We start from the raw sequence: 25,654 nt of genomic DNA, 5'->3' as shown, positions 1-25,654 counted from the left end.
GGTTTTGCTAGTAACGTTCACCTATTTGCCAAAATTTTCCAGACCTGAAGACAAAATAGTTTTGGAATGTTCACCCAAACGTTACCCATTAACATATAAATAGTGTGTGTTGTTTACTTTCAGACTAAGCTGTTTGCAGTTTTATTTGTGGCATGCATTCTCTCAAATCTTATACTCACAATCACACAGCAGAACTTATGCGTACCAGGAAGGTCCCATATTGATCCATGTGACATGAAGCTGTAGAATCACAATCTACACATCAGCGTTGATTCCTTTTGACATACAAGTGTAAGCCCTGTGACGAGAAGTCTGTGAGTGAGGCAGCAGCTGAGTGAGCTCTCTGCTGGAGAGCGAGCTCTCTGCTGGAGAGCGAGTGTGACTGAGTGAGGCAGCGCCACCTATAAATATCAGCTGGACTCTATGCTGCATCCCTTCTACTTATCAGCTTGAGTTCTTTGCTGTAATCAAAGGGAGTCAGTTGAGCAAGGCAGTGCCTCATCTACGTATTTACTGTGGATAGCTTGAGGACACTGGGATTTAATTTGCCAAGGTTTTGTACTAGGGGCCAATATTTCAGAGATCACTTTGTTGGGAAACAGCTGAGCAGGGCCTGGACAATGAGATGTCTCTGGATTCCCATGATGAAGACTGTTGAGGCTAGATAAGAGGCCTTGGAGAGAGCCCATGGGAGGAAGTAGTTCTGTCATGTTGAAGGAGGCATGTGAGTGGTGGTGACTCTGCAGTTTCTCTTATACCAGTGATTCTTTTATAAAAGAGCTGAACTGAGGTAGCAGCTACATCCTGTGAGCTGAGCAGAACAAATGAGCTGGTCCCCAGCTGAGCTCCATAGATGCAGTAGAATGCTGGAGCTGGAGCTGGAGCTGCTTCCAGCTGAGGATGTCTATGAATGAAAGTAAGTAGCCGCCCCAGGCCACTGGCACCACATAAATGACAGCTGCCAAAACAGCGAAATGATGGAGTGAAATATGAACCCCTAAGAGTGCTGAGTGGGGAACAGCATTACTGTACAGAGAGCAGGTGCGCCAACTATTGCGGCAGAAGATCTGTGGGGTTATAAGTCTCAGACTGCATGTACCTAAGAACTCTGGTGAGCCAGGGCTCTAATCCAGCATGAAGCAGAATGTCAGCTTAGCAGAGCAGGCAGCCCAGATTCAGAATCTCCTTGGGACTTTCTGACCAGATAACTGGGAGTGGTGAAATGGAAAGGTGACTGTGCTGTATCAGCAACTACTCATGGCTCTTTATGAGGATGTTCATAGACTGGGGCAATGAATGAGGTGTAAAAGTGGCAAAAGTTGTTGTTAAACTTATCCTGGTCCCAGTAAACTTTTCCTGCTTAAAATCTTCTGTTCGACGTGTGTGCAAGTGTGGAATAAGTTGTTTATCTATTTTACCCAAAGTAAGAGGGATAGCTACATACAATTTTGCAGGGTACTGAATAGAGGCTCAAGTCACAGTTGTCAAAAACCCTGGAAAGTGATGACCCAGCCCTTCATGCTGCCAACATCATGAGTAGAAGAGTTACAAGGGCAATGTTACAATGCCTTATTTCACTTAAATACATGAGCAATGCCAGGTCAGTTTGCGAGTTGTAAATAAATCTGGGCTATATAGCCATTCTAAGACACCGAAGAGAGCTGCACGTGATGGATGTAGGGCATTTGTGTCCATGAGTCCAGGAGCAACTGCCCCAATAATCCTTTCTGCAGACTCCAAAAGAATGAGGGGAAGATGTACTGGGGCAGCCAAGGCCAGGTAGTGTCCCAGGAGCACAGAGCCATGCCACAGAGGGCTAGAGCCACTTTGCAGGCATAGCTGCTCCCCTTGGTTACTGCTGGCCTGCATGCCTGCTGATAGGGGCTGCAGGCAAAGGAGGAACTGCCACAGATCCTGGCCAGTGCTGTCGCTAACCCCCAGGTTCCTTCAATTGCTGCAGATCCCTGTATAACATGTGGCAGGCTTGCTGCCCAGCCCTGCCTCCACTGCCCGAAGCTCTGCCCCTCCTGGGAGCACAGAGCTGCCCCCTGCCCTTTCCCAAGGGCCCTGCAAATCTGTCAACACCCCTGCTGGCCTGCACTAGATCCCAGAAGGTTAGGGGCTAGGCCCTGAGCCTGTTCCACTGGGGAGAGCCTCCAGCAGACAGGATCACTGCATGGGGCTCCGAGCTGAGAAGTCTTTCCTCTGAACCTAGGCCTGTGTTGCTCTTTCATGGAGCAGGGTAATCCAGTCCTCACTTCCCAAACTAGAAGCAGAATCATCTACTGGTTAGGAAACAGGCCCACAGTAACCAGCTATGGTGTCCTGATCTTGGCTCTGCCTCAACTTGCTCTGTGTAAGCCTCTTGTGTATTAGTATCAGTTCTATAATGTGGAAGGATAATATAGTAGATTACCTGTTTCACAGGGATAATGTGCTCTAATTAGCTTTTATCCATCCAGCATTTCACCAAATGTAAATTGCTATATATGCCCTACAATTATTATTGGCTTTTTAGTAGTTCTCTCTGCTTTCGGTCCATTTGCTGTTTTGATGCTATTACCATAGCTTAGCATACGGATAAAACACATTCAATAAAGAATCTATATTAAGAGACTATCAGGACGTTAGAGCAAGGCAGCCATGTCAGGAAATTACAACATTAAGGCTGGAGGTAGGATGTGAATTATATCTCCTTTCTCATGTGCATTATGATACAGTCTTTTTAGTTACATGATCGTATAACCCTCCTTTTGATAATACAACAGAAGATCATACAGTTTATCTATACCCTAAACATATGGATAGCACTTTGTAATTTTTAGAATTCTTGTATCCGAACACTATTTGAATTTCATAGTGATAGAATCAAGGAGCTCAAGTTTATCTCACAAGGAGACAGTGAAGGCAACAACTTGATTGTAATTAGTAAGTAGCTAGCACAGAAAGGTGTAATGTGAGGCACCAGCTAGGAGTAGGAGCTACACAAATTCAGTTGGAAATAAGGTGTAGATTTTTAATGGTGAGAGTAACTAACAACTTAACAAGGGTCCTGATGGATTTTAAAGCCAAGATTGAATTTCTTTTACCCCTAAAACTTATGCTCTAGGCATTTGGGGTGGGAGGCAGTTCCATGGCCTGTTTTGCCGAGGAGGTCAGCCTAGCTGGTCACCTATGACTTCCCAAACACCCTCTTGTGCTGATTCTGGCTCTTCTGTACTCTGCCTCAGCTTCCCCCTCAATGAGGTCACTTTAACAGCCTGGTCAAGAAGAAGCCAAACATTCTACTTTACTTGATAGCAGGGTCTCTTTTTTTAATGAAGACTTCTAAGAGGAGCAATTGTAAAATGATTTCAAGGCTCTTACTTCAGTTACATGCTTCAGATAAGGTTCAGAATGAAAAAAAAAAAACAGTATGACACTGAAATATATGTTCAAGACATATTCCAATGGACTTATTTTATAATTTATACTAGCAGGTGTACCCGGTGTTGCTCCACTCTTTAAATGAAGCAATTTCTTGAAAATAAATGAAAAATGTACAAGCTTTTTTCAATGGTAATATTTTTCAAAAATGAAGGAAAATAAAGGCTGGAGTGAGGGGTCAGGGGTGAGGAGGGGCAGGTTTAGCCCAGAGGGTTGGTGGGGGCTCAAGGTGGTGGGGACCAAAGGTTGTGAGTGGAGGTGCAGAAGTCCAGGCAGTTGGGAACTGCAAAAGCTAGGGCAAGGGTTGCAAGACTGGGGGCTGGCGAGTGGGATTATCAGGGCCATCCGTGGCAGTGAGGGTGACACTGCTATGGCAGCAGCTCCTCCAAGGGGTCCAGGGCAACATTCTCCAGCCATCAGCTCCTCCTGAGGGGGCGCTCCTCCTGAGGGGGCACTCCTCATCCAGCAACTCCTCCTGGGAGGGAAGGGATCTGGGGCAGCATGCTTGCTGTGTGGGGGCTGAGGCCCTGTGGGCTGGCCCCAGCCTCCAGTTACCCCCCCACACTTGCCTGCAGCCTGTGGCGGGGAGTGAGAACTCTGGGGGCAGCCCCCATCCTTCTGCTGTGCCCCAGGCTTGCAGTAGGTCTTTGCTTGGGGTAGTAGCCACCCCATCCGCAGCCTGTTGGCTGTGCTGTCTCTCCTTTATATTTGTGTCTGATTTTGTAAGAAGGTTTTTAAGTGAGATGAAACAGGGAGTAATCAAAACAAGTCCCACTTCTGAAAGGGGTACAGTTGCCTGAAAAAGTTGAGAACGACTGATCCAGATGTAACATACCTGTCACAAGTGCAGCAGACTGGCCTAGATGAGCTTTCAAGGTCTTTTCCAGTCCTAAGATTCTGATAGACATTGGGTTGGTTCTCACTAGCACAGCCCTGTGATGTAGTAAAGTCATTTGTAAATGAAGGCCAGATTCACCAGTACGGTTCTCTACAGTGCAATGCACCAAGCAATGCAGAGTAATTGTAATCCCATTTTGAGTGACTGCTGTTCTTTGGCTACTTTGTAGCTGCGTCTGCACTACTAAAATCATAATAAACTGATGGGTGTATTTAAAATTCTGAATGAAGGGTGGCAAGGATGCAGGATGTCTCCCTTAGTGGTCACAATTTTCGGGGCCCGGCTGTAGCCTGGGGTCTTTTAGCCACCAGGGGATGTCCCCTCAGCAGTCACGATTTTTGGGAGCTGGCTTTAGCAGGAGTTCTTTTAGCCACCCGGGGGATGTCTTCTTTGGTGGTCACAATTTTTGAAGGCTGGTTGTAGCCATGGGTCTTTTAGCTGCCCCAAACCATACATGTTTCAATGAAGGCAATGTATTAGCTATACAATTACCATGGTTGTCAAAGTAAGGCTTGCAGCAGGGAATATTCTTGTCTTTAAGGTCTTCTTTTCCAGGTGCAAACCTGGTGGTAGTCGGGGGTCTTTGGGCCCAATGAATCCTTTGAGTTTCAGTGTAACAATTGTGTTTACTTAAGCATAAGGGTCTTTTGTGGTAGGAACCCTAAATCCAGATTCAAATTCCAGAAAGGGCCTCCATGGGCAGTACTTAATGTACTTAACATGGCAAGAGAAAGAGGAGAATGAAATGTGGGAAGATGGCGTCCTGTACCCACATCTACATGTGGGGCCAGAATGCAACAGGTCTCAGAGAACTGTGGGATAGGTTCCCACAATACACTGTAGCAGCACTCGATTTAAGCTACCTGTGTGTGGCAGCAGTAAGTTGATTTTCTGGGGCTCGTGGGGGAAGGTGAAGATGCTCAAAATCGAATGGATAAAGCCCACTGTTAAGAAATTAATTTTAACAAAATCGATTTCATCTCATAGTGTAGACATAGCCTCTGTTTCTCTAGGGCAGGGATGGGTAGTCTGCTGCCCACAGGCTCTGCCTGGCAGGGGGTAGGAATCGGCACTGGGAACAGCAGTGCAGGAAAGCTCTGTCCCTGCACTTGTTTGTAGGCTCTATTCTTGTCACTCCCTCTGGCTCAGAATCATGGCCAAAGTGGGGGTGTGGGGTAGCTGCTGATGCAAGGCCGTGTGGTGCCACCTGCCTCCCTCAGGAGCTGTGAGAGGTAGGCCTGTCATTCCTCTACGCTCCTTCACCTTACCTCCTGCCCAGAACTCACACCCCAGTCCTAGCCTTCTCCTGCACCCTATCTTATGCCCAGTCCTGCACCTCTATGCCACTTCCTGCACAAACCCCACCCAAGTCTGCTCCCTGGCAACCCCCTCCTGCATACTATATTCTTTATTTTGGGCCCCACAGCCATAAAACCTGCTAGCCCTGGGCTCCTAAAAGAATTAATCTGGCACTGGGAGAAGCCACATCTGCGAGGGGTTTACTAGTGAATCTGCCCTTAGTCATTAACATTTTTTTAAAATGTTGCTCCTAAATATATCTTTGTCCGGCAGTGTGGGGAAAAACTATGAAAGAAAGAGATTCATTTTTAATGTTTAGTTTAATTTAATTGGAGACTACAAGCAGTAATATGCCTTAATCATAACTATATATTTTTGCATGGTGTCATTGCCGGGAGAATTAACATTGTTTGAGTGCCTGAACTGTGCATTTCCTACCTTAACATACAGGGGGTCCTCGTTTTAAGTCGCTTCACTGTAACTCGTTTCGCATGTAAGTCGTTAAGTAATTCAGGAAAGCAGATTCATTATAGGTTGCACTGATCCGCACTTATGTCATTTAGGGGCCGAGAGACCAAAAGCCAGGAACACAGTAAAGCTTTGTGATGGTCAGACGGCAGGCACTGTAGTGCCAGGGCCCTGGCGGGGAGCTGTGGGCAGTTGGCAGGTAGCCAGGGGAGTGGCAGGGAACTGCAGGGAGCTGGAGGGGACAGGTGGGGAGCTGGTTTATCTTTTTCTATTTATTTATTTATTTATTATTCATGGATTGTTATTTATCTATTTATTTATTCTATTTATTTATTTCTATTTGATTTCTATTTACAGTATTTTGGGGGGGTTATGGGTACATTATATGTACTACACATATGTGAACTATCTGTTGGGAACATATCTCAAGCTAATTACAGGATTCTTGATGGACATTAATTCCCCTTTATGAGTTATTTCACTATAAATTACACTATTTAGGAACAAATTTGGACTTATAATGAGGACACCCTGTACTTGTATTTCTTTTGAGTACAACCTTGACTGAATTACCTGGGTTTATAATGCTTGGTTTGGAGAAAATTACAGCATCCCTGAGATGGCTTTTATTCTTCAATTACTAATCCAGATCCTCAACCTTAACGCCATCTTAATGGAGTTCCCCACCTTTCTCATTAGGGAATATATAAAGAGAAACAAGAAGTCTGGTGGTGGATTCCTCAGATGGTAGGTTTTATAAACTACTCATGGCTAACATAAAGATTGTGGAGTATCAGTGAATCAAAATAACTGTAATTCTTCATCTTAACATCTAATGTGTATTGAAATCTGAAATCAGATATTAATTCCTTTAGAAAGTGTTTAGTTTGGTTTCTCTCATTTTGTTCAACATCTGAAATTTATCTTCCAGTACAAAAAAATTCCTGAACATTAAACCAAATCCTGTTGCTGAAGGCATTATATTTTATTTTAATTCAGAGAAGGCTGATTATAATGTATGAAAACTTTTCTTCAAGCAAGAGAAAGCAGAACATAGTTCTATAATTAGAATTATTTTTTTCTGTAACAGCTTTATGCTATCATTTCCCTTTTTTGTGTCATTTTGAATCCAGACAAAGCAATCATCTACAAGTCATTTACACTTTCATTTCTGTGCAGATTAAAATGAGGTTTTTACAATCTCTAAGTAATGTGACAGTATTAATCACAAGCCTGCAATTCATACAGTAAGGTATTCCCCAGCCACTTGGTAAACATAAAAGTCAAAAACAGCCTATGTTTTACTTCAGAATCAATCAGTCTTTTTCAGTATGTCATTTGCCATTGAGCAGATAAGAAGCTTACTGAAGTAAAATTACAGTGCTAACTCAAAAAAAGCTAATCTCCGCTTGGCTGATTGGCCAAGAGCCCTTCTCCCAAACCTGCATAACTGTTCTTAAAGATTCATTTTACAGGTGGCTGGTATTTCATTTCTTGTCGGCTCTAAGCCTTACAACAATAAATCAAAATCATTAGTATCATGACATGTCAAATGGAAAAGAGTTTAAAGGAAATACTTCATTTGTTTTTAAAAGAATATTTGCTCTGTAGGAAGGAAAGTGTCATAGGAAGAAAGATGTTTTCACCCTCAAAAGAAAATCAGTCAGAATTTAGGAGTTGCTACATGAAGTTCTGCTCGGAATTTTGGCAGACAGTTTGGTCTTTATGATACTCCAGCTGCTTGGTGCTACTCCATGTTCCTTAACATAAAGTAGGTAATGTAAACGGAGTGATATGAGTCACCAGGGCAAGAGACCTCCTGCTGGTAGAGCGTGCCGAGTTTTTCCTGTATATGACAGGTATATCTCATCCACACTGACCTCATACATTCTGCATTAAAGTCTCTGGCAGCACAGTCATACTGCACAAGGTCAGAACAACCATTACCAGAACCCTGTCACTCCAGTCCCAAGAGAGACGTGCCAGATAACACATATCTCAGTCAAGTAGAGTGACTGTGCAGGAAACATGTAAACAGTCAGGGCTAATGATATGGCAGCCAACCAGGATGAGAGGAGTCTTGCCTAGTGGTTGGAGTGGGCATCAGACCTAGAGGTCAGAGTGGGTCAGAGCCAGAGTCACTATTCAGAAGCTGGACCCCAGGATCAAACTGGAGGTCATAATCTGGAGCAAGCCAGGCTGGGTGCAAGACAGGAGCAGGGGTCAGCTAACACAGGGGCAGGCTCAGGGGTGAGCAGGAACACTGAGAAGACAGCTGATGTTGCTGTCCAATGCAATCAGGTGGCAAGGCAAGTTAGTCACCCTGTTGCAGGCCAGCTGTACTGATGTGATTCGCTCTGCTCTAGGCCCAGATGCTGGCAGAAGCCCCTATTTCTGAGAACACTGTGCTGGACCCAACCCCCTGCTCTATGAATATAAATATGCATAACTCAGAGATGCTTTGGACAGTATGCCTCTTGTAACTTATCGTTTGTAATGGCATAATCTGCTAGATCTCTATATCCTGGTTTTGTGCATATATCATTTTTGTTTTTGAAGTTATGAGTATGCCTACATATTGCTTCTGTGAAGACCTCAACAAAAGATGTGGCTCTTGTGAGAGGGTGGCTTATCAGGGGAATAACAATGCTTGAAAAAAGACAAAAGGCCTTGACGGCTGCCAATACACATCTAAGGAACATTGCTGTGGAAGCTCAGACAAGCAGGTAGGCCATGTCTCCAACTTGAGGAAGGGCTAAATCACATATGAACAGGTGACTTGCTGAAATGGCAATCTCCATCTTGGGATATATTTTTGCACAAAAAGAACAGTGGAATTCCCTCCACAGGGAAAAGGTGTAAAGAGGGCTATGAGGGCTCTTCCATCTTTGTCTTCACTACAGTGATCTTTCAAAAGATAATCTTCCACTAGATCTTCTTTTTGAAAGAGTATGCCCACACACAAAAAAAGCAGACCAAAAGAGCAATCTGCTCTTTAGAAAGGGAACGTCCACATAGTCCCCGCTCTTTTGAAAGAATGGGCCAAGGATCAAAAAATCTGGCACCATGGGGACCGCTCTTTTGAACAAAGGGCTCCCGGAGGATAGACACACGCTCTCTGCTGGAAGAATCTTTCGGAAAAAGGCTCTTTTCTTCATTTGGGAGAGGAAGAGGAAGAAACACTCCAGAAGAACTGCCATGTTCTTACAAAAGGAATTCGAAAGAGCACATTTTGGCTACTTCTACATGTAAAAGAAGAGGGTTGAAAATGCTAAGGAGGCAATTATATGAATATTCAGTATCTCATTTGCATGATGGCAGCCACCCAGAGCATTGAAAGTGTTGCTTTCGAATTCCAAACTAGTTGTGTAGATGGGGTTCCTTCGAAAGGAAACCCTGATTTCAAAAGCGCCCTTCTTCCCAATTATTTTTGTGTAGACAAAGCTGTTGTGTGTGGACACTCCACTTGTTCTTTTAGAAGAGGGCCTGATTTTCTGAAAGAACTTGCTAGTGTAGACACAGCCAGAGGGAGATTTGGGTGCCCAAGAAACAAAGAACTGGACTACTATTATTAGTACAACAGAAAGCAATCTGTTGCATTTGAGCAAGCAGTAATCCTACAGTGGGCAGATATACTTCTGTTAGATAATTGAAAAGTCTGACTGTTTTTGGTTTTTGTATTTTTAATAGCTCACCTTGCCAAAAACAACCCATTGAATCGAACCAAATAGCATTATCCCCCGTTTTCACAATTATTTCTTCCAGGTATTCTTTTCAAGATGAAGAGGATATGTTTATGGTGGTAGATCTGTTACTTGGAGGGGATCTGCGCTACCACTTACAACAGAATGTTCATTTTAATGAAGGAACTGTCAAATTATATATTTGTGAACTGGCACTTTCACTGGACTATTTGCAGCGATACCATATAATTCACAGGTAAGCCAACAGCATTTATTCTGTTAGTAAAGAAAGAGTCAACCATACCACAAGTAAATAATTTCTTTACTTATCCACCATGGGGATTTTAAATCTACTTCACTTGCATCTGTCTCACTTATTATGTGCAAATAATTTTTACCTGTGCATAAATATGCAAAGTTCCTGCTGCATAAATATACACGGGAGTTGAGTTTGGCTCCCATGTTTTTTTCCCCTCATCTCCTCCTTGTTGTATTATTGTTCCCATTTTCTTTGTCATATTCCCTTTCTTTATCCTCTTGTCCAAGAGCCATGATGCATGCTTGTTTATTATTAGACACAATACTCTAAAGGCTATGTGTTTTAATTTTTCTTCATTCCCTTACAATTTTCCTGAACACATGCATTTGTAAATCAACAGAATAACTGTCAGAAGGGGAAAAAAGCAAAGAGCATCACCATGACTGATGATGGGGAACTAGCTGTCAGCTTTCGATGTCTAGCAATGTGTATGGAGAAAAATAAAAGAAATAGAAAGGAACAAAGTGGAAGAAATTAGAGGCTCTGTGTTCTTTCCCTCTCTGTGGTATTTCCCATGCAGCAATGATCTGTCTGTTAGTTTGCCAGCCCTCAAACTATTTAAAATAGTCACAGTACTAGTGAGAGTTCAGAATGCTTCTTTGTCAAGTATGCAACACATCAAGTATCCTCTATCTTTGCTGAATGATTGTCAACCTAATTTGAGAATGAAGGTAGGTTCCTTTATGATGGCGATAACAGCAGCCTATGGAAGAAAAATATCATGGGTTTGAGTCTACTCTAATTTACATTGGTTTTACAGCAGCGTATTTCTATTTGATTCAGTAGGGTTCCTCTTGACTTACCTCAGTATAAGTGGAAGGAGAAGCTGGCTCACCCACCACCAGAACTGTTTGATCTGAATACCAGAAGCCAAATTGAAATTGCTCATGCAAGGGGGTTGACAGTAATCAATATAAATAGTTTTTTCTAAACAAATTAATTGAAACCTGTCATTTTGTCCACCCACTAGTACTCCCTTGTGCTGTTGTATGACAAAGGTGGCTACAAGGGCATTCTGACACAAGACGGAGAGGGTGGAATCATATCCACTCTATCCCAGCTGGTAGGAGACTTCTCCAGCCTAAGCTCAGGCAGGAGTAAAAGGCCTTTTCTGTATTATGGCAACTGCACAAAACAAAGCTGAAATAAGTGTTGCAGCTAGTGACTTGGTTGCAAGTTAACCTTGCATGAATGTTGCAAGAATTTTCTGAACTTTTCTGTTTTCTGCATACTAATATTTTTGTAGATTTCTATGCACTTTGCACACATTTCGTATTCACACTGAATGTTTCTAAAGTACAGATCAGTACAGTCTATTTCAATGACTTCAGGAGTGCACTTAGCTGCAGAAGGAATTGTTGAGCATTTCTCTTTGTGTACAAATGGAGAGACATTTGTGCAGCTGAGCTATGGAAAACTTTACTGAGAAAACTTTAAACCACACAAAACCCAACAGCTTTGGGGGTTCATTCCAAACTTAAAACTGAGAGAAAGTGCCACAGAAAAATTGCTGAAGGTTTGCAAACATCTTGTGCAAACCAGGATACAGGTTGAAGGAAGGTTGGGCTGATTCATGGTTTTGCATCAAAATTCATTCAGTTCTATGACTGTCATGCAAAACTCAGGGAAAAGGAGTGATTTCAATTAGAGTTATTTCTGCTCCCTATATAAATACTGTATCACTTCATCTTGAATTCCAAGGGTCTGATTCTTCTCATTTGTAGTGAATTGATTCCACTGACTTCAAAATGATTGCTGCTGACTGACTCCAGCATGAATATAAATCACATATCAGTCCATGTGAGGCGTGCCCATTGTTAGTGCAGAGGCACTAACTTCATTCACCTTGTTCAAGTTCCTGCTCTGGGGATTCTGTACCCTGAGCAAACTAGTACATCCCGTTTTTCAATCCATGATCACTTTGTGATTACTTATCATCTTTACTGCCTCTAATATTTTTACTTCTCCAAGTTATTTCTTCCTCTGCCTGTTTGACAGAAGCACGTCCTTCTGCTTTCTGTAGAGCTGTCAGGAAGACTTTAGGTCTTCTTGTGCAGCAGCTTTCAAGGTTCTAAATTTGTCGTCATTCCACTTTGGAATAAACACAAAACCTTTCAAACATTTGTACAAAAACAAACTTGTGTGGAAGTGTCTGGGGTTTTTTGGCTCAAACCCAGCATTTATTGAAATGTCTCTTTCAGTTCAAAATCTGGGTGTGCAAAGCCTGCTAGCTGGGTGCTAGTCTAGGATGTAGAAAGAAGAATTAGAAACAAGCCTCTCAATCAGGCAGAGGAGGGACTTGACGCTGGGTCTCAAACTTCCTAGAACTAGTCCCTATCTATAGTAAACTTGTTTATCGGCTATTTGATCAACTACGATTCTACTAATCGGCATAACACTGGCAAAGACAACATCCTTTTTTCTTTTAAATGAGAGTCCCAAGGTGCTGTGCGATTCCCCACCCCAGGCTGAGCAGGAGCCCCTCAGGCTCCTTGCGCCACATGGCATCTGTGCGGTGATGTTCCCCTGCAAGCGGTTCCTCACGGGCTGCAGCTCTGTCCGCTGCCCCGCAAGTGGCTCTTCACAGGGCTCCCCATGGTCCTGGCTGTGCCTGCCGCCCCATAAGCACCTCCTCACAGGCTCCAGTGCCCCACAAGCAGCTTCTCGTGCCACTTGGCGATGTCTGCAGCAGTGTCCACTGCCCTGCAAGCAGCTCCTGCTGTCCCCACCAAAAGGTAAATGGGGCAGCACTTGAGCGGGAGCTGGCACTGGGGGGTAGGAGGAGCCGAATTTTCTTACTGGGGGGCCACTGGCCACTGCCTGTGCCTCCCCCCCACCCAGCAGCTCTCCATTAACAGGAATATTTGAATATCAGGCAACCTCCCGGCCCTGGGGTTGCCGGATATCAAAGAGTTTACTATACCAAGCTATGGTGCGAGAGAACCCTGTTTTCTCTCAACTCCCTGCCAAATATTGTCAAACCAGAAATGTTTGGGTTTCATGTAATTTTGTTTTGTCAGAAGTGTTTTTACCTGCTCTACCTTGTACTCTATGTGTCTCTTAATAATAATCTGAAATGCGAATTTGTTGACCAGCTCCTCAGCTGGTGGAAGTCAACGTAGTGCAATCGGCATCAGAGGCGTTATGCCAATTTATATCAACTGAGGATCTGAGCCAGCAATGTTAGGAAGAAAATGCATGCAGCCATCAAGAAAAGGCTCAGTGCCGTGAGTGGTTTGTCGCTACTACAGACTAACCCAAAATTCAACAAACATATTTCAACATCATCTTCTCTGCTCAGTATGCACACCAGACCCTAGAAAATGAGAATACATCTGTTGCATCTGGATGTATATGTTGGCAGCCTAGGGAAAAAATATTCTAGTGATTGATTGAAAAAAGCAAGAGGCTACATTTTGTCGGTGTTAAAAAGAATGAGCTATGGAGTGAATCATCAGACTGAGTAGGCAGATTTGAAAATGACAGAATAATAAAGAATAATAAATGGCTGAATATACAGCACCAGAATCAGTACTTAAATATTCCCCAGTATTTATGGTTGTGTATGAAATATGTACAGATTTCCAGTGCCATTGGCTCCTGGTATCGTGATATGTTTTGTTGTTGAGACTAAGCAGCAGCAGTGTAAGTTTGAAATAAGAAGAAATGTCAATTAAAATGGTAATTGCTTTTTTTTACTTCCCCCAAAGCTTGAAATATTGGATTTTGAAATCTGTCAAGATAGGAGTTTGAGAACTGAGTAACAGGTGGTGACTGGAGAAGCTCCGCTGACACTTGCCAGTTTCACTTAAGTGGAATTACACCAGATTATCACCAGTGTTCCCTGTAAAATGAGCATTTGAGTGGCTTCCCAGGAGATTCAGGGTCCACCAGCTGATTAGCAGAGTACCCATAGCTGGTAGCATGTGCTTCTAGTGATGGTGCATTTATGTGCATGCCTTAGTGCTCATAACTAAATTTATACCACCTATGGATGGAAAAAATTAGAGAACAATGATCATTCCAAATATAATTTGCATAGGCCTAATTCTGCTTTTGTTAAACTGTTGACAGACATAGGACTGTAGGCTGGGACCCAGTGGGGAGAGAGAGAGAGAGGGACCAGGTCTCTTTATCCTTCCTGGCCTTAAAGATTGAGGCTTCTTAACCAAGCAGGGAGCTGAGAGATAGGTGCTTTAACCTCTAGGCTGACAGACCCTCCAAATTATCTATCACAAACTTTTGTACAACCCTGCAAAATAAATGTTCAGGAGAAGCTGTTTATGTAATATGGCACAAGAGTGAGAGCTATACAAGTTATCTTGCTTTTAACTACTATTTTAAATAGTAATTTAAAAACAAATCCAATCTCATCAGGGTTTTCTGCTTTGCAGGCTATATTTGGGCCCCATCCTCCCCCTGACATGCAAACTGTGTAGTTTAGCTCGTCCGGGCACATAATAGCCGTTCACCTATATTCATCTCACACAGTCTCACTAGAATATTATCTTTGGGTGTAGTGCTTTGGTAAAAGGTGCCTGTACAATCATTTGCCATAGACCTTCAGAACCATAGAACAGGGAAAGGCTTTGTCTGCTAACCTTGCATGGTTTTACTCATGCCCATGTGTTGTATCAAATCCCAAAGACTTAATGACATCAAATTTCAAGGCTACATGACTGGTCCTTTATACTGTGGCTAGTGCCAGTTGAAAAGTATTTGTGATTAATCTATTTGACTGATATTTTCCCTTTAACGACTGGATAAAATATTGTTGTTTCAGACGTGACCCAAATACCTTCTCTTCCCTCACAAACATTGCTGCTGGGTAGATTTTAATAAAACCCACCAGCAGTTGGCTAAAATGCTCCAAATTTTCAGTCGAAGTAACTCAGCTGCACGTTTTCAGCCAGCTATTTCTTACTCAGTTTACTTGAAAAATTGAATGCTGGGTGCTTTGTGTGGGCAGAAGTTTTTCTCTGAGGAATCCTGTGATTCTGTAAATGCTTTCCTGGTAACACATGCTATGTCAGCAGAATTACATTTTCTCTCTCGCTAGAGGTAAGTGGTTTTTATGGCCTTTGGTTAACAGTGTTGCCCTTACAACTCTATCACCACTTGGCAGTTCACACTGTCAGGACTGAAGTTGGATGTGACAGATATCTGGACAGAAAATTACAGTAGCCTTCCAGCAGCGTTGTAGTGGAAAGCACTAAATGATTCATTTTGGATTATTTTTCATGTGATGTTTGTTTTTTCTCACCTCCCAATCTTGTGATTTTATTGCCCTCCTCAATTTTTTTCAGGAAGAAGGGTGCTTTCAAAAGCGCTGTCCTTTTGAGGGAACCCCATCTACACAGCTAGTTTGTATGTCAAAAGCAGCCCTTTTGATGCGCTGAGTGGCTGATGTTATGCAAATGAGGCACTGAATATTCATATCAGCACTTCATTAGCACTTTCAATCTGCTGCATTTACATGCCCCTTCCAAAAGGGAGGGGCAACGTAAACACAGCCTGTCTTCACAACTCCTGTTTTGGAAATAGGCGCTATTCCTCATGCAATGAGGTTTACAAATTTTGAAATAAGCCAATCGGCATTTTGAAATTATTTCAAAATTGTTGTGTTGTCTAATCACTAGAAAAATTATTTCAAAGTAACTGCTGTTATTTCAAATTAAATTTGCGGTGTAGACCTATCCTCAGATAGTTATTTCAAAACAATATCTGTTATTTCAAAATAAGTTTGCTATATAGACCTACCCTATCAGATTAACAGTTTGCAAGTGTTACTAACTGCAGCAGTAATTTTTTTTTAGTTCAGGTGGCAGAAGTCTGCACTGTAGTGCAAAAGTTCATGTGTTCTACACCGATGTTGCCCTATTCAGAGAGGCTCGGGCTTCACTGTAGCTGTACTTCAAAATAGCGTGCTCAATTTGCATTGTGCAAACTGTGTAAGTGATTTCAAGGTAACGTATTTCGAACTCAGAGCCATCCAAATGTAAAAGCTAAGTAAAGTAATATTTGTATAAAATTATCTGCTTAAAATGTAGGTGGTACTTAGCAGAGAGCAGATGGAAATAAGGACCAGTTTTAATTCCCTGAGTTCCGGGTATGGAAGGAATCAAAACAGTCCTACTCTGAGTTTTACCGGGGAAAGTTCAAAAGTACTTTATGTAAATGATATACTATGTCCTATCACAGCACATACTAGAACTTTTCTTGCCAATACACAAGCTAATGAACCAGAAATGTAAGACCATCTTGAAATAGACTGAAAAGGAAAAAAAATATCCTGCATATGGTTATTATTCATGTATTCTCACAAAGGTCATGATAGCATAAGATGCCTGTTCAGTGAATTATCTTCATGTGTATTTCTCCATTCTTGGTTTGATTCTTTCTATTGAGCTTTTGAAATAGGGTGCTAGCTTATATTCTTTCCAAAGAAAAAAAGCGAGAGTTGAATAAACAATCTCATAAAAGGAAATTAGAAGATATAGCTAATCTATCAAGAAAATGAATACCATGCAGGCAACAAAGTAAAGAGAAAATACTGTGGATTTGTAAGCCTGGTGTTGATTTAAAAAAAGAATGTGATTCTTGGCATAAAAAATAAATTTCAAATGATACCTTAAAAAGGAATATGGAATTATTTATGTTCAGAAATCAAAGCTTTCCCCATCTGCACTAAATCCTTTGTGTATGAGAATGAGTTATCATTTTATTATAATATATGGAGATATGCCTATCTTATAGAACTGGAAAGGACTTTCAGAGGTCATTAAGTCCAGTCCCCTGCACTCACAGCAGGACCTATCATCATCTCTGACAATTAGTTTTTTAAGTGTATTTGCCCCAGATCCCACATTGGGCCCATCAAGGGTTGAACTCACAGTCTTAAGCTTAGCAGGCCCATGCTCAAACCACTGAGCTATCCTTCCCCCAGTGGTTGCCAGTTAATGCCCTCTCACTGGTTATTATTTATTCTGAAGCACAAGACAGCTCCAAAACTTTTGTGTTGTCATATCGTATTTACCACATGATTTATCTCCCTTTAACAAGTTTGGTGGGAAACAATATTGAAATCTAGGTATCCAGAGCATAGACACAATTAATAGTCAACAATTGTACTGTATGTATCAATTATGGGATTCTGTGAGATGTCCTGAGGTGCTTCATACATACTTCTGCACCAGTGGTCACTGACATGCTCTTTCACAAAGTTAGTGGTACACTCCTTTGTCTGTTACATCCTGAGAGTGGAAGAATGAAGATGGTGTCTGAACCTTGCACAGGGAGTTGAGGAAATGAAGGTACATTATGCATTTCTCCTTGCCTCTGCTCCACACTTTGCAATGAAATGTATACTTACAGTGTATTGTTCAACCACCCAATGTCTGAGTGCTGCATAGGCTTGATGACAGGGTGTGGTCATTGGTAAGAAAATAAGGGAGACAAAACTTGAACTCAAGCCGTGGTTCTAATTGTAGCTTTTCCCTCATAGTACACGCCTCTTATCTGAGTGGCCGTGGTTCTGTATATCATGAAACACCCAAGCAGAGGTAGACTTGATCCAGTCCTTAATATTTATAGATCACTCTAAAGATACAAGAGTTAGCAAGGTTAAATATTATTCTTATATGTTGATTCCACAATCACATATCAGTTAGTATTTGCAAAGTGCATTTCTATTATATGGTCTTCTTCTGATTCTCTTGTTTATCTTTGCTTACTGTTTTTGCTTTCTTAGCTGCAACCAACACTACATAAAAACACTTGAGTCTTCATTTTTCTTTTCTAAAATCAGAACTATGTTGTAACATTGTAAATTAGAGGTCTGTGGAATCCCAGGATTCTCAGACTTGGTGTCATTTATTGTTGCTTTATACTCCATACTGCATGAAAATATTTGTCCTGGAAGAAGAAAAAGAGTGAACATAGAATCATAGAACACTAGGACTGGAAGGGACCTTGAGAGCCCATTGAGTCCAACCGCCTGCCCCAATGGCTGGACCAACTACAGTCTAAACCATCCCCAATAGACATCTATCTAACCTGCTCTTAAATATCTCCAGCGATGGACATTCCACAACCTCCCCTGGCAATTTAGTCCACTGTTTGACCACCCTGACAGTTAGGAACTTTTTCCTAATGTGCAACCTAAACCTCCCTTGCTGCAGTTTAAGCCCATTGCCTCTTGTTCTATCCTCAGGGGCCAAGAAGAACAAGTTTTCTCCCTCCTCCTTATGACACCCTTTTAGATACCTGAAAACCCCTATTATGTCTCCCCTCAGTCTTCTCATTTCCAAACTAAAAAAGAGAAATTGCCTAACCACAAAGGGACTCAAACCCACCATCTTCTGCTCTGAAGTTAGATGCCTTATCTGTTAGGCCACCCAGTCAGAGTACAGCTCCATTCATTGTTGGGAAAATGGGAATGGATGACACATAAGATGGGTAGAGTAATGCAACAAACTGGAGGATTTTTTCTCAAAATTATTATAATCCAAGACTACAAAACTCTGTTTCTTATCCTAAATATCTTCAGGGATCCAGTGACAATGACTTAAAATATGATTATATCCAGAAAAAAGAAATCAGAAACATTCAAATCCATCTGTGCTAACTAGGGCTGAGGAAACCATCTTAGCAGGAATGCGAACATTTTTGTACCAGAGAATTCAGGCCTGCTGAAGTCAACCCACGCTCCATTAATTTGGTTTCTCTTTTTGAGACTGGGTTTGATAGCAGCAACTCTGAGTAAAGCCAAAGAAGGAAATAGGTGGTCTTTACAGAGAACAGCTGACTATAGGGAATCATAGAATAATAGAATCATAGGGCTGGAAGGGACCTAAGGAGGTCATCTAGTCCAGCCCCCAGCTTCAAGCAGGATCAACCCCAACTGAGTCATCCCAGCCAGGACCTTGTCAAGCTGGGACTTAAAAACCTCTAGGGATGGAGATTCCACCACTTCTCGAGGCAATGCATTCTAATGCTTCATCGCCCACCTGGTGAAGTAGTTTTTCCTAATATCCAACCTACTTCTCTCCTTCTGTAACTTCAAACTATTGCTCCTTGTTCTTCTATATGTCATCACTGAGAACAGTTTTTCTCCATCTGCTTTAGAGCTCCCTTTCAGGAAGGTGAAGGCTGCTATTAAATCACTCCTCAGTCTTCTCTTCTTTAAACTAAATAAACCCAAATCCCTCAGCCTCTCCTCATAGGTTTTATGCTGCAGCCCCTTAATCATTTTGTTTCCCTCCACTGAACCTGCTCCAGCACAACCACATCCTTTTTACACTGGGGGCCCCAAAACTGGACACAGTATTCCAGATGTGGCCTCACCAGTGCCAAATAGAGGGAAACAACCTCTTCTCTAGATCTGCTCACAATGCTCCTCCTAATGTACTTTAATATGTTGTTAGCCTTCTTGGCTACAAAGGCACAGTGTTTACTCATATCCAGCTTATCATCCACCATAACCCACTGGTCTCTTTCCACTTCACTGCTGCTTAGCCAGTCAGTCCCCAGCCTATAACAATATTTGAGATTCTTCCATCCCAAGTGCAGGACTCTACACTTCTCCTTGTTGAACCACATCAGATTTCTTTTGGCCCAATCCTCCAATTTATCCCGATCACTCTGTATCCTAACTCTACCCTCCAACATATCTGCCTCTCCCCCTAGCTGTGTCATCTGCAAACTTGCTGAGGGTGCAATCCAGTCCCTCATCCAGACCATTAATAAAGATGTTGAACAACGCCGGCCCCAGAACCGAGCCTTGCGGCACTGTGCTTCAAACCAACTGCCATCCAGATATTGAGCCATTGCCCCCTACCCAATGGGTCTGATCGTCAAGCCAGCTTTCTATCCATCCTATAGTCCATGAATCCAATCAATACTTCCTTAACTTATGGGCAAGACTCTTGTGGGAGACTGTATCAAAAGCTTTGCTGAAGTCAAGGTATATCACATCCACTGACATCCCCATGTCCACAGAGCCTGTTACCTCATCATAGAAGCTAATCAGATTGGTCAGGCACAACTTGCCCTCGGTGTATCCATTTTGACTACTCTTGATCACTTTCCCCTCTTTCCAGTGCTCCAAAATGGATTTCTGGGGGATCCCCTCCATTATTTTGCCAGGGATTGAGGTAAGGCTGACTAGTCTATAGTTCCCTGGCTTGTCTTTCATTCCTTTTTTAAAAATGGGCACTGCATTTGCCTTTTTCTAGTCATCTGGGATATCCCCTGATCTCCAAGAGCCTTCAAAGATAATGGCCAAAGGCTCAGCAATGACATCTGCCAGTCCCCTCAGTACCCTTGCGTGCATTAAATCCAGACCCATGGATTTGTGTACATCTAGTTTTTGTAGGGAGACTGGGCTGTAATCTGATCTACCACTTCATGCAACTCATGAGATGGAAAGAGGCTAGAAAATGGACCACACATAGCTGGGCGGAGGTGGGGGGAGCAATCGCTGAGACTAGATCTCCCTGCCAATGCAGATATGACAGGCCACAGCCAACACACTAGGCCACAGCCAAACCGTGTGCGTCTGCAGATTGAGCTAAAAGTCACTACCTGGGACTGTAACATACTCATAGGCTATGTTTACACTGCAAAAACAAAACTCAACTTGCAGCTGGCCTGTGCCAGCTGATTCAGTTTCATGGGGCTCAAGCTGCATGTCTAGAAAATTCCTGTGAAATTATTTGGACTCAGGCTTGTTCCCAGATTCAAGCCAGGCTCCAGCATAAGTCCAAATGTCAACACTGTAATTTCATGGCCCCACAACCTGAGGTCCACAAGACTGAGTCAACGGAGGGGGCTGGCCTTGGGCAGTGCTCAGAATAAATTTCGTTGTGTGCACCAAGGCACGTGCAGATGTGACCACCGGTGAAAAACACACTGCCTGCTGTGGGAACGCTGTTGAACAGCTGGGTGGCATTTAAGTCTCTCCTGGGTGGGTGCCCAAGTGCTTAGGAGTGTGGTTGTACCCATGTTCTCAGTGAACTGGAAACAGAGGGGAACCTTTAACATGTATTACCACCAGGCCCTGCATGTACCGCCACTTGCTCACTGTTGTGGGATGCAGTGGGGAGTGCAGAAGAGTCCTTTTCCTCCATGCCTCCACCTGGACTTTGTGTCATGGTTTTTTGGACAACCTTAATCCTCTCTTCCATTTGTCACTCCAGCCCATACGTAAGAGAGAGAATTAAATATAATCACCTTCCAGTCTTCTTTCTTTTAAAACATGACACGTCATTTCCACTGCTTCGTATGGTATGAACTAGGATAAGCTGACAGAGATGAAATACTATTCTCCAGTACTCTAAACCATCTCATGTCTCCAGGCACAATGCTGAGCTCACTTCTCTGCTACTGTAACTCCAGTATACTGTCCGATGTCTCCTCTGGTGTGTAGCCATGCTGTCTGGGAATTCATTAAGAGCATTTTGAAAAGCCCACCCAAAATGTTCAACAGTGACAAAAGGACAGATATCATTTTCCTAATTCGTCTGTTTTTCACAGTACTATCCATATTCTGTGACTGGGGTACAGTTTTTCTCAGTTAGTCACATTGGGGAGCATTCAGAACCTCATGAACATATATCTCCCGACTATGGGCTCATTCTGCCCAATAATGAGTAAGGGAGTGGGTTTGTAGTAATTATCCTCTAATTATTCTGGTTTGTATTTTTGAGAAAGACATAAACAAGTTTAAGCCACTGGATAAGGATACAGGATGAATTTATAAGCTAGATCCAATAGCAACAGATAGGCCATTTACACACACCTCATGTCTCAGCTTTAGTAGGTGAATAATGCATTCCCTTATTCAGCAGCCACTGAGTGTCTCATTGACGTTTTCTATCATTTTTTCCTGAGGATTTTTACAGTAAAAGATTTTTTTTTAATATGGACAACATGACAATAAATGAACATGAAAAATGCAGATTTTTGCTGAATGACATTGCAGGAATTCCTTTTTCTATTGACCTGTCTTCCTGAAGAGCGACTCAGTGGGTGAGGTAAAATTTTTTACTGGCCCAATTTCTGCTGGGGAGAGAGACAAGCTTTGCAGCTTACGCAGAGCTCTTTTCCCACCTGAAGAAGAGCTCTGGGTAAGCTTGAAAGCTTGACTCACTCACAAACAGGAATTGGGCCAATAAGAGATTTCCTCACCCACTTCCTCTCTCTAATATCCTGGGACCAACAAGGCTATAATAACACTGCATGCTCTTTTATTGTAGATATTTTCTCAAGCACCCACTACGGTAGCATGGTGCTAATCATGTAGCTGCTGAGGTGGAAGAAATTTACTTGAAGGACAGCATCAGTTTAAACTTGTCCTTCACTCATACATATATTCAGCAATATAAATCAATGGGAGTCCAGAAGAGCTTGGCAAGAGCTGTGTAGCTTCTGACTTAGCTGGATTTTTGGAGGGTGAAATGTAGGGAGTCAAAATACTGGGTCATGCTGTTGATTGATTCAGAGAGCTTTGTGCGCTAAATGTGATTGATCTTTTATGTCTTTTTCAAGAGTTCTCTTTTGTAATCACCTTTGTTGACTCCTTCCAATTTCCTCTTTATTCTCATTTTCCTTCTGGGGCTCATGTGGGAGTCCCCTACATGGCAGTCTATGTCATCTGAGGAAGTAGAACTTACCCATGAAAGTTCATGATCTAATAAATGTGTTAGTCTTTAAGGAGCTACAGGACAGCTTGTTGTTTGTGAGGTATTTCTGTCCTCCAGGAGGGCCTTGGACTGTAGGCGCATTAAGGTAAAATTGTGTGTTCCTTTATGTTGGAACAGGAGTGAGCTTAGTCTCAGCAGCCAGTGAACAATAATAATGTTGATGCAGTAAAAATCCCAGTAGATAGAGTTGGAATGGCGGTCCATTACAATGTGAACAAAATTCGGCTCTTATACTATTACAGTGATAATGGCAAATAGATAGAACAGGCTGCATTTTGCTTTCTGGGCAGCTAGTTTGTTTCATTATGTAATATTACTCATATCAGGCCTTATTTCTCCTCAATATCATGTTCATTTTGACAGTAAACTTCAGCACATCCTTTAACACTGAGCATGTCGGTGTGGCTTTGTGGCTTATAAAAGCCAAAAGTAATGGTCTTCAAAACACATGAAAACAATCTTAAGTTCTCCTTATTGACTCACCCTGAGGTCACACATGTATGGTTATTTCATGCATGTATAGCAAGGAAGATGAACTCCTAGTTCATTTCTGTGATTCTCTTTCCTTCTCCCTCTGGATTCTTTCAAAACACTCAGAACTATTTTTCCACATAAAGCTTAAGTTCTCAGTGGTGCCTTTGGAGGAAGGACAGCTGGACCCTACCAAATACGGAATTTCTGCTGTCCTATTTAAATGTGGATTCTCTGTGTATAGTCACTCCTCAGTCTGTCTTATTCATATGAGACTGTAAACACCTTCGGGCAGGAAGTATGTTGTTCTCTAGTCAGAAGCACCGTGTCAGTTTATTAAAAGTAGTAGTTATTTAAAATGATACTCCCACTTTTTTCTGTCTCTGATGAATACCAAATAGCTTGTGTCAGAATTGGAACAATAAAGAACAGTAGGAATAATGAGTGATTACAATAAACAATATAACATAAAGTATCATACTACCTTTGCAGTGTGTGAAGAAAAACAAAATGGCCAAAAAACTCAAATTTGGGTACATAAAATGAGGATCCTCATCCATAATTAGGCACTGACATAAAAGTAGCCTGATTTTCAGTAGCGTTGAGCTCCAGGAGCTCTCAGGGAAGCCAACACCAAGAGGTAAATTAGGAGTTTGGTGGTGAGAGAAGAGGAACTCTAACTTGGGCGACTGAGAAGAAAGAAGAGACAATTGTGACTGCAGAAGGGAAAATGGGGGAACTCTAAGTGGTGGGCCAGCTGAGGAAGAAGTGAGGGGAATGGTGATGAAGGGTCTGCTTAGTGAATGGGGAGTGGAGGCATCTGTGCAGAATGGGTGAATGCTGAATGCAGATGTATGGGACACCTCTGATTGTACTGAGGGGGATTGCTGCTCAAAAGGTTGGGGAGGACAAGTCAGAGGAGGGTGTGGGGAATAGGAATGCTAAATGAGAGACGCTGGGGAGGGTATGAAGCACTGTTCAATACAGCTAGTGGGAAAGCTGTTGAGAATGGAAGAGCATGAGGAACATGAGCAGCAGATAATGTAGGCAAGGGAGGGTATTGCCTTCCCAAAACTGTCTGTTCTCTGGTCACCCAGGGAGGTCAGGAGCTGAGCTGTGGCTCTCTGGCCTCATGGGGAGGGCTGGGACCATGGCATGGCAGCCTGGCTCTCTATCAGGTGTTTTGACTATCTTAGAAGGGTGCAGCCACACCACCCACTGGGCAGGTGACACTAAGTGGTCTGTGGATGGTCAGAGGGGCTGGGCTTGGCTCCACAGGCCCAGGGGAGAGGTTGCAGAAGGGGCAAGGCCACAGGTGGAAGGGGTGGGGCTGGGATCTGCCTTCCCCAGCTGGGCCTTCACCCCCTGCTCATGGAGAAGAACTACAATGGGGAACAGATGAAGAGATAACAGAGAGCCTGGGGGAACCTAATTACTGTGGGGTCAAGGTGGGAACATTGAGTGGAGGTGATGGCAGGGTGAATAGTTACTGGAGAAAATGTGAGGAACTCTGACCGGGGAAGTGGGAAAAAGATGAAAGTGTAACTATGCCTACTCTCTTCCCAGTTCTGGTCCTCATCATGGGCATGAACAGAATTTGAGCGGATGAACAGTTGTTCAAATGCACAGCCAGGCTGATTTTGTTCATGTTGAGCAGTTCACATAGCCTTAATTGGGTAGCTTTGAAGAATTCTCATCCAGTCCTTTTAATCCATATTCAGCATAGAATACAGAGCATAAGGACACTGTCAGGAAATTTTGTGTCTTAGGTATTCATGGAGGAAGTACTGATGTGAGAAATGTACTCCTAGATTTCCTATGTTAATTTTCAAGTTATTTACTGAAGACACTGGGAGATTCTCCTCTGTAAATGAGTGCTGATCAACATGTTTACTTAAGGAAAAGCTGGCCTCTCTTCTGAAAGAGAATCAATGACTGTTAATAATATAGTTATTTTAGTGGAACAGGCTAGGATAAACTGTTGTTTTCAGGAATACCACACTTCCAAGCTATTGTGCTAATTAAGTACTTTAGTCATCTGGCTGTAAGGGTTTTGACTACAAAGCTCTGCCAGTTTTAACCTGCAGCATTTTCCACATAGGGTGCTCTTTCAACTCTCCTATGCAAACCTGCACACAGACCCAGACTCACACTGAATTCCACATTAATTAAAATTGGAGCCCATTTCCCATAAAAGGACTGTGAATGTGAAACCAAAACTCATGAAGATGAAATGTGCTTTTCTAGCCAATAGCGTTTTATCTTAATCTGCACCATAACTCTAATACTTGACCTGGGGAGGAAGAGTTCATCTCAAAAAGTTACATTTTAGAAGACCTAACACTGAAGAAAAGGAATGATTAAGCAATGCCTCTCTCTGTGCTCA

At 42.6% G+C, this 25,654-nt stretch overlaps 1 protein-coding gene across 2 annotated transcripts in view; it reads left to right on the top strand.

The window, feature by feature from the left end:
- The window catches only part of STK32B (serine/threonine kinase 32B), a 271,486-nt gene that overhangs the window by 120,575 nt on the left and 125,257 nt on the right, over positions 1–25,654 (top strand). For both annotated transcript variants that reach the window (XM_074991720.1, XM_074991721.1), the window contains exon 4: positions 9,857–10,030. In XM_074991720.1, the coding sequence (XP_074847821.1) occupies positions 9,857–10,030 (174 nt within the window). The remainder of the gene's footprint in view (positions 1–9,856; positions 10,031–25,654) is intronic.

Source organism: Carettochelys insculpta, chromosome 4 (assembly GCF_033958435.1).
Source record: "Carettochelys insculpta isolate YL-2023 chromosome 4, ASM3395843v1, whole genome shotgun sequence".
In the NCBI taxonomy this organism is placed as follows: Eukaryota; Metazoa; Chordata; order Testudines; family Carettochelyidae; genus Carettochelys; species Carettochelys insculpta.
This window is presented reverse-complemented; position numbering and strand designations above follow the sequence as displayed.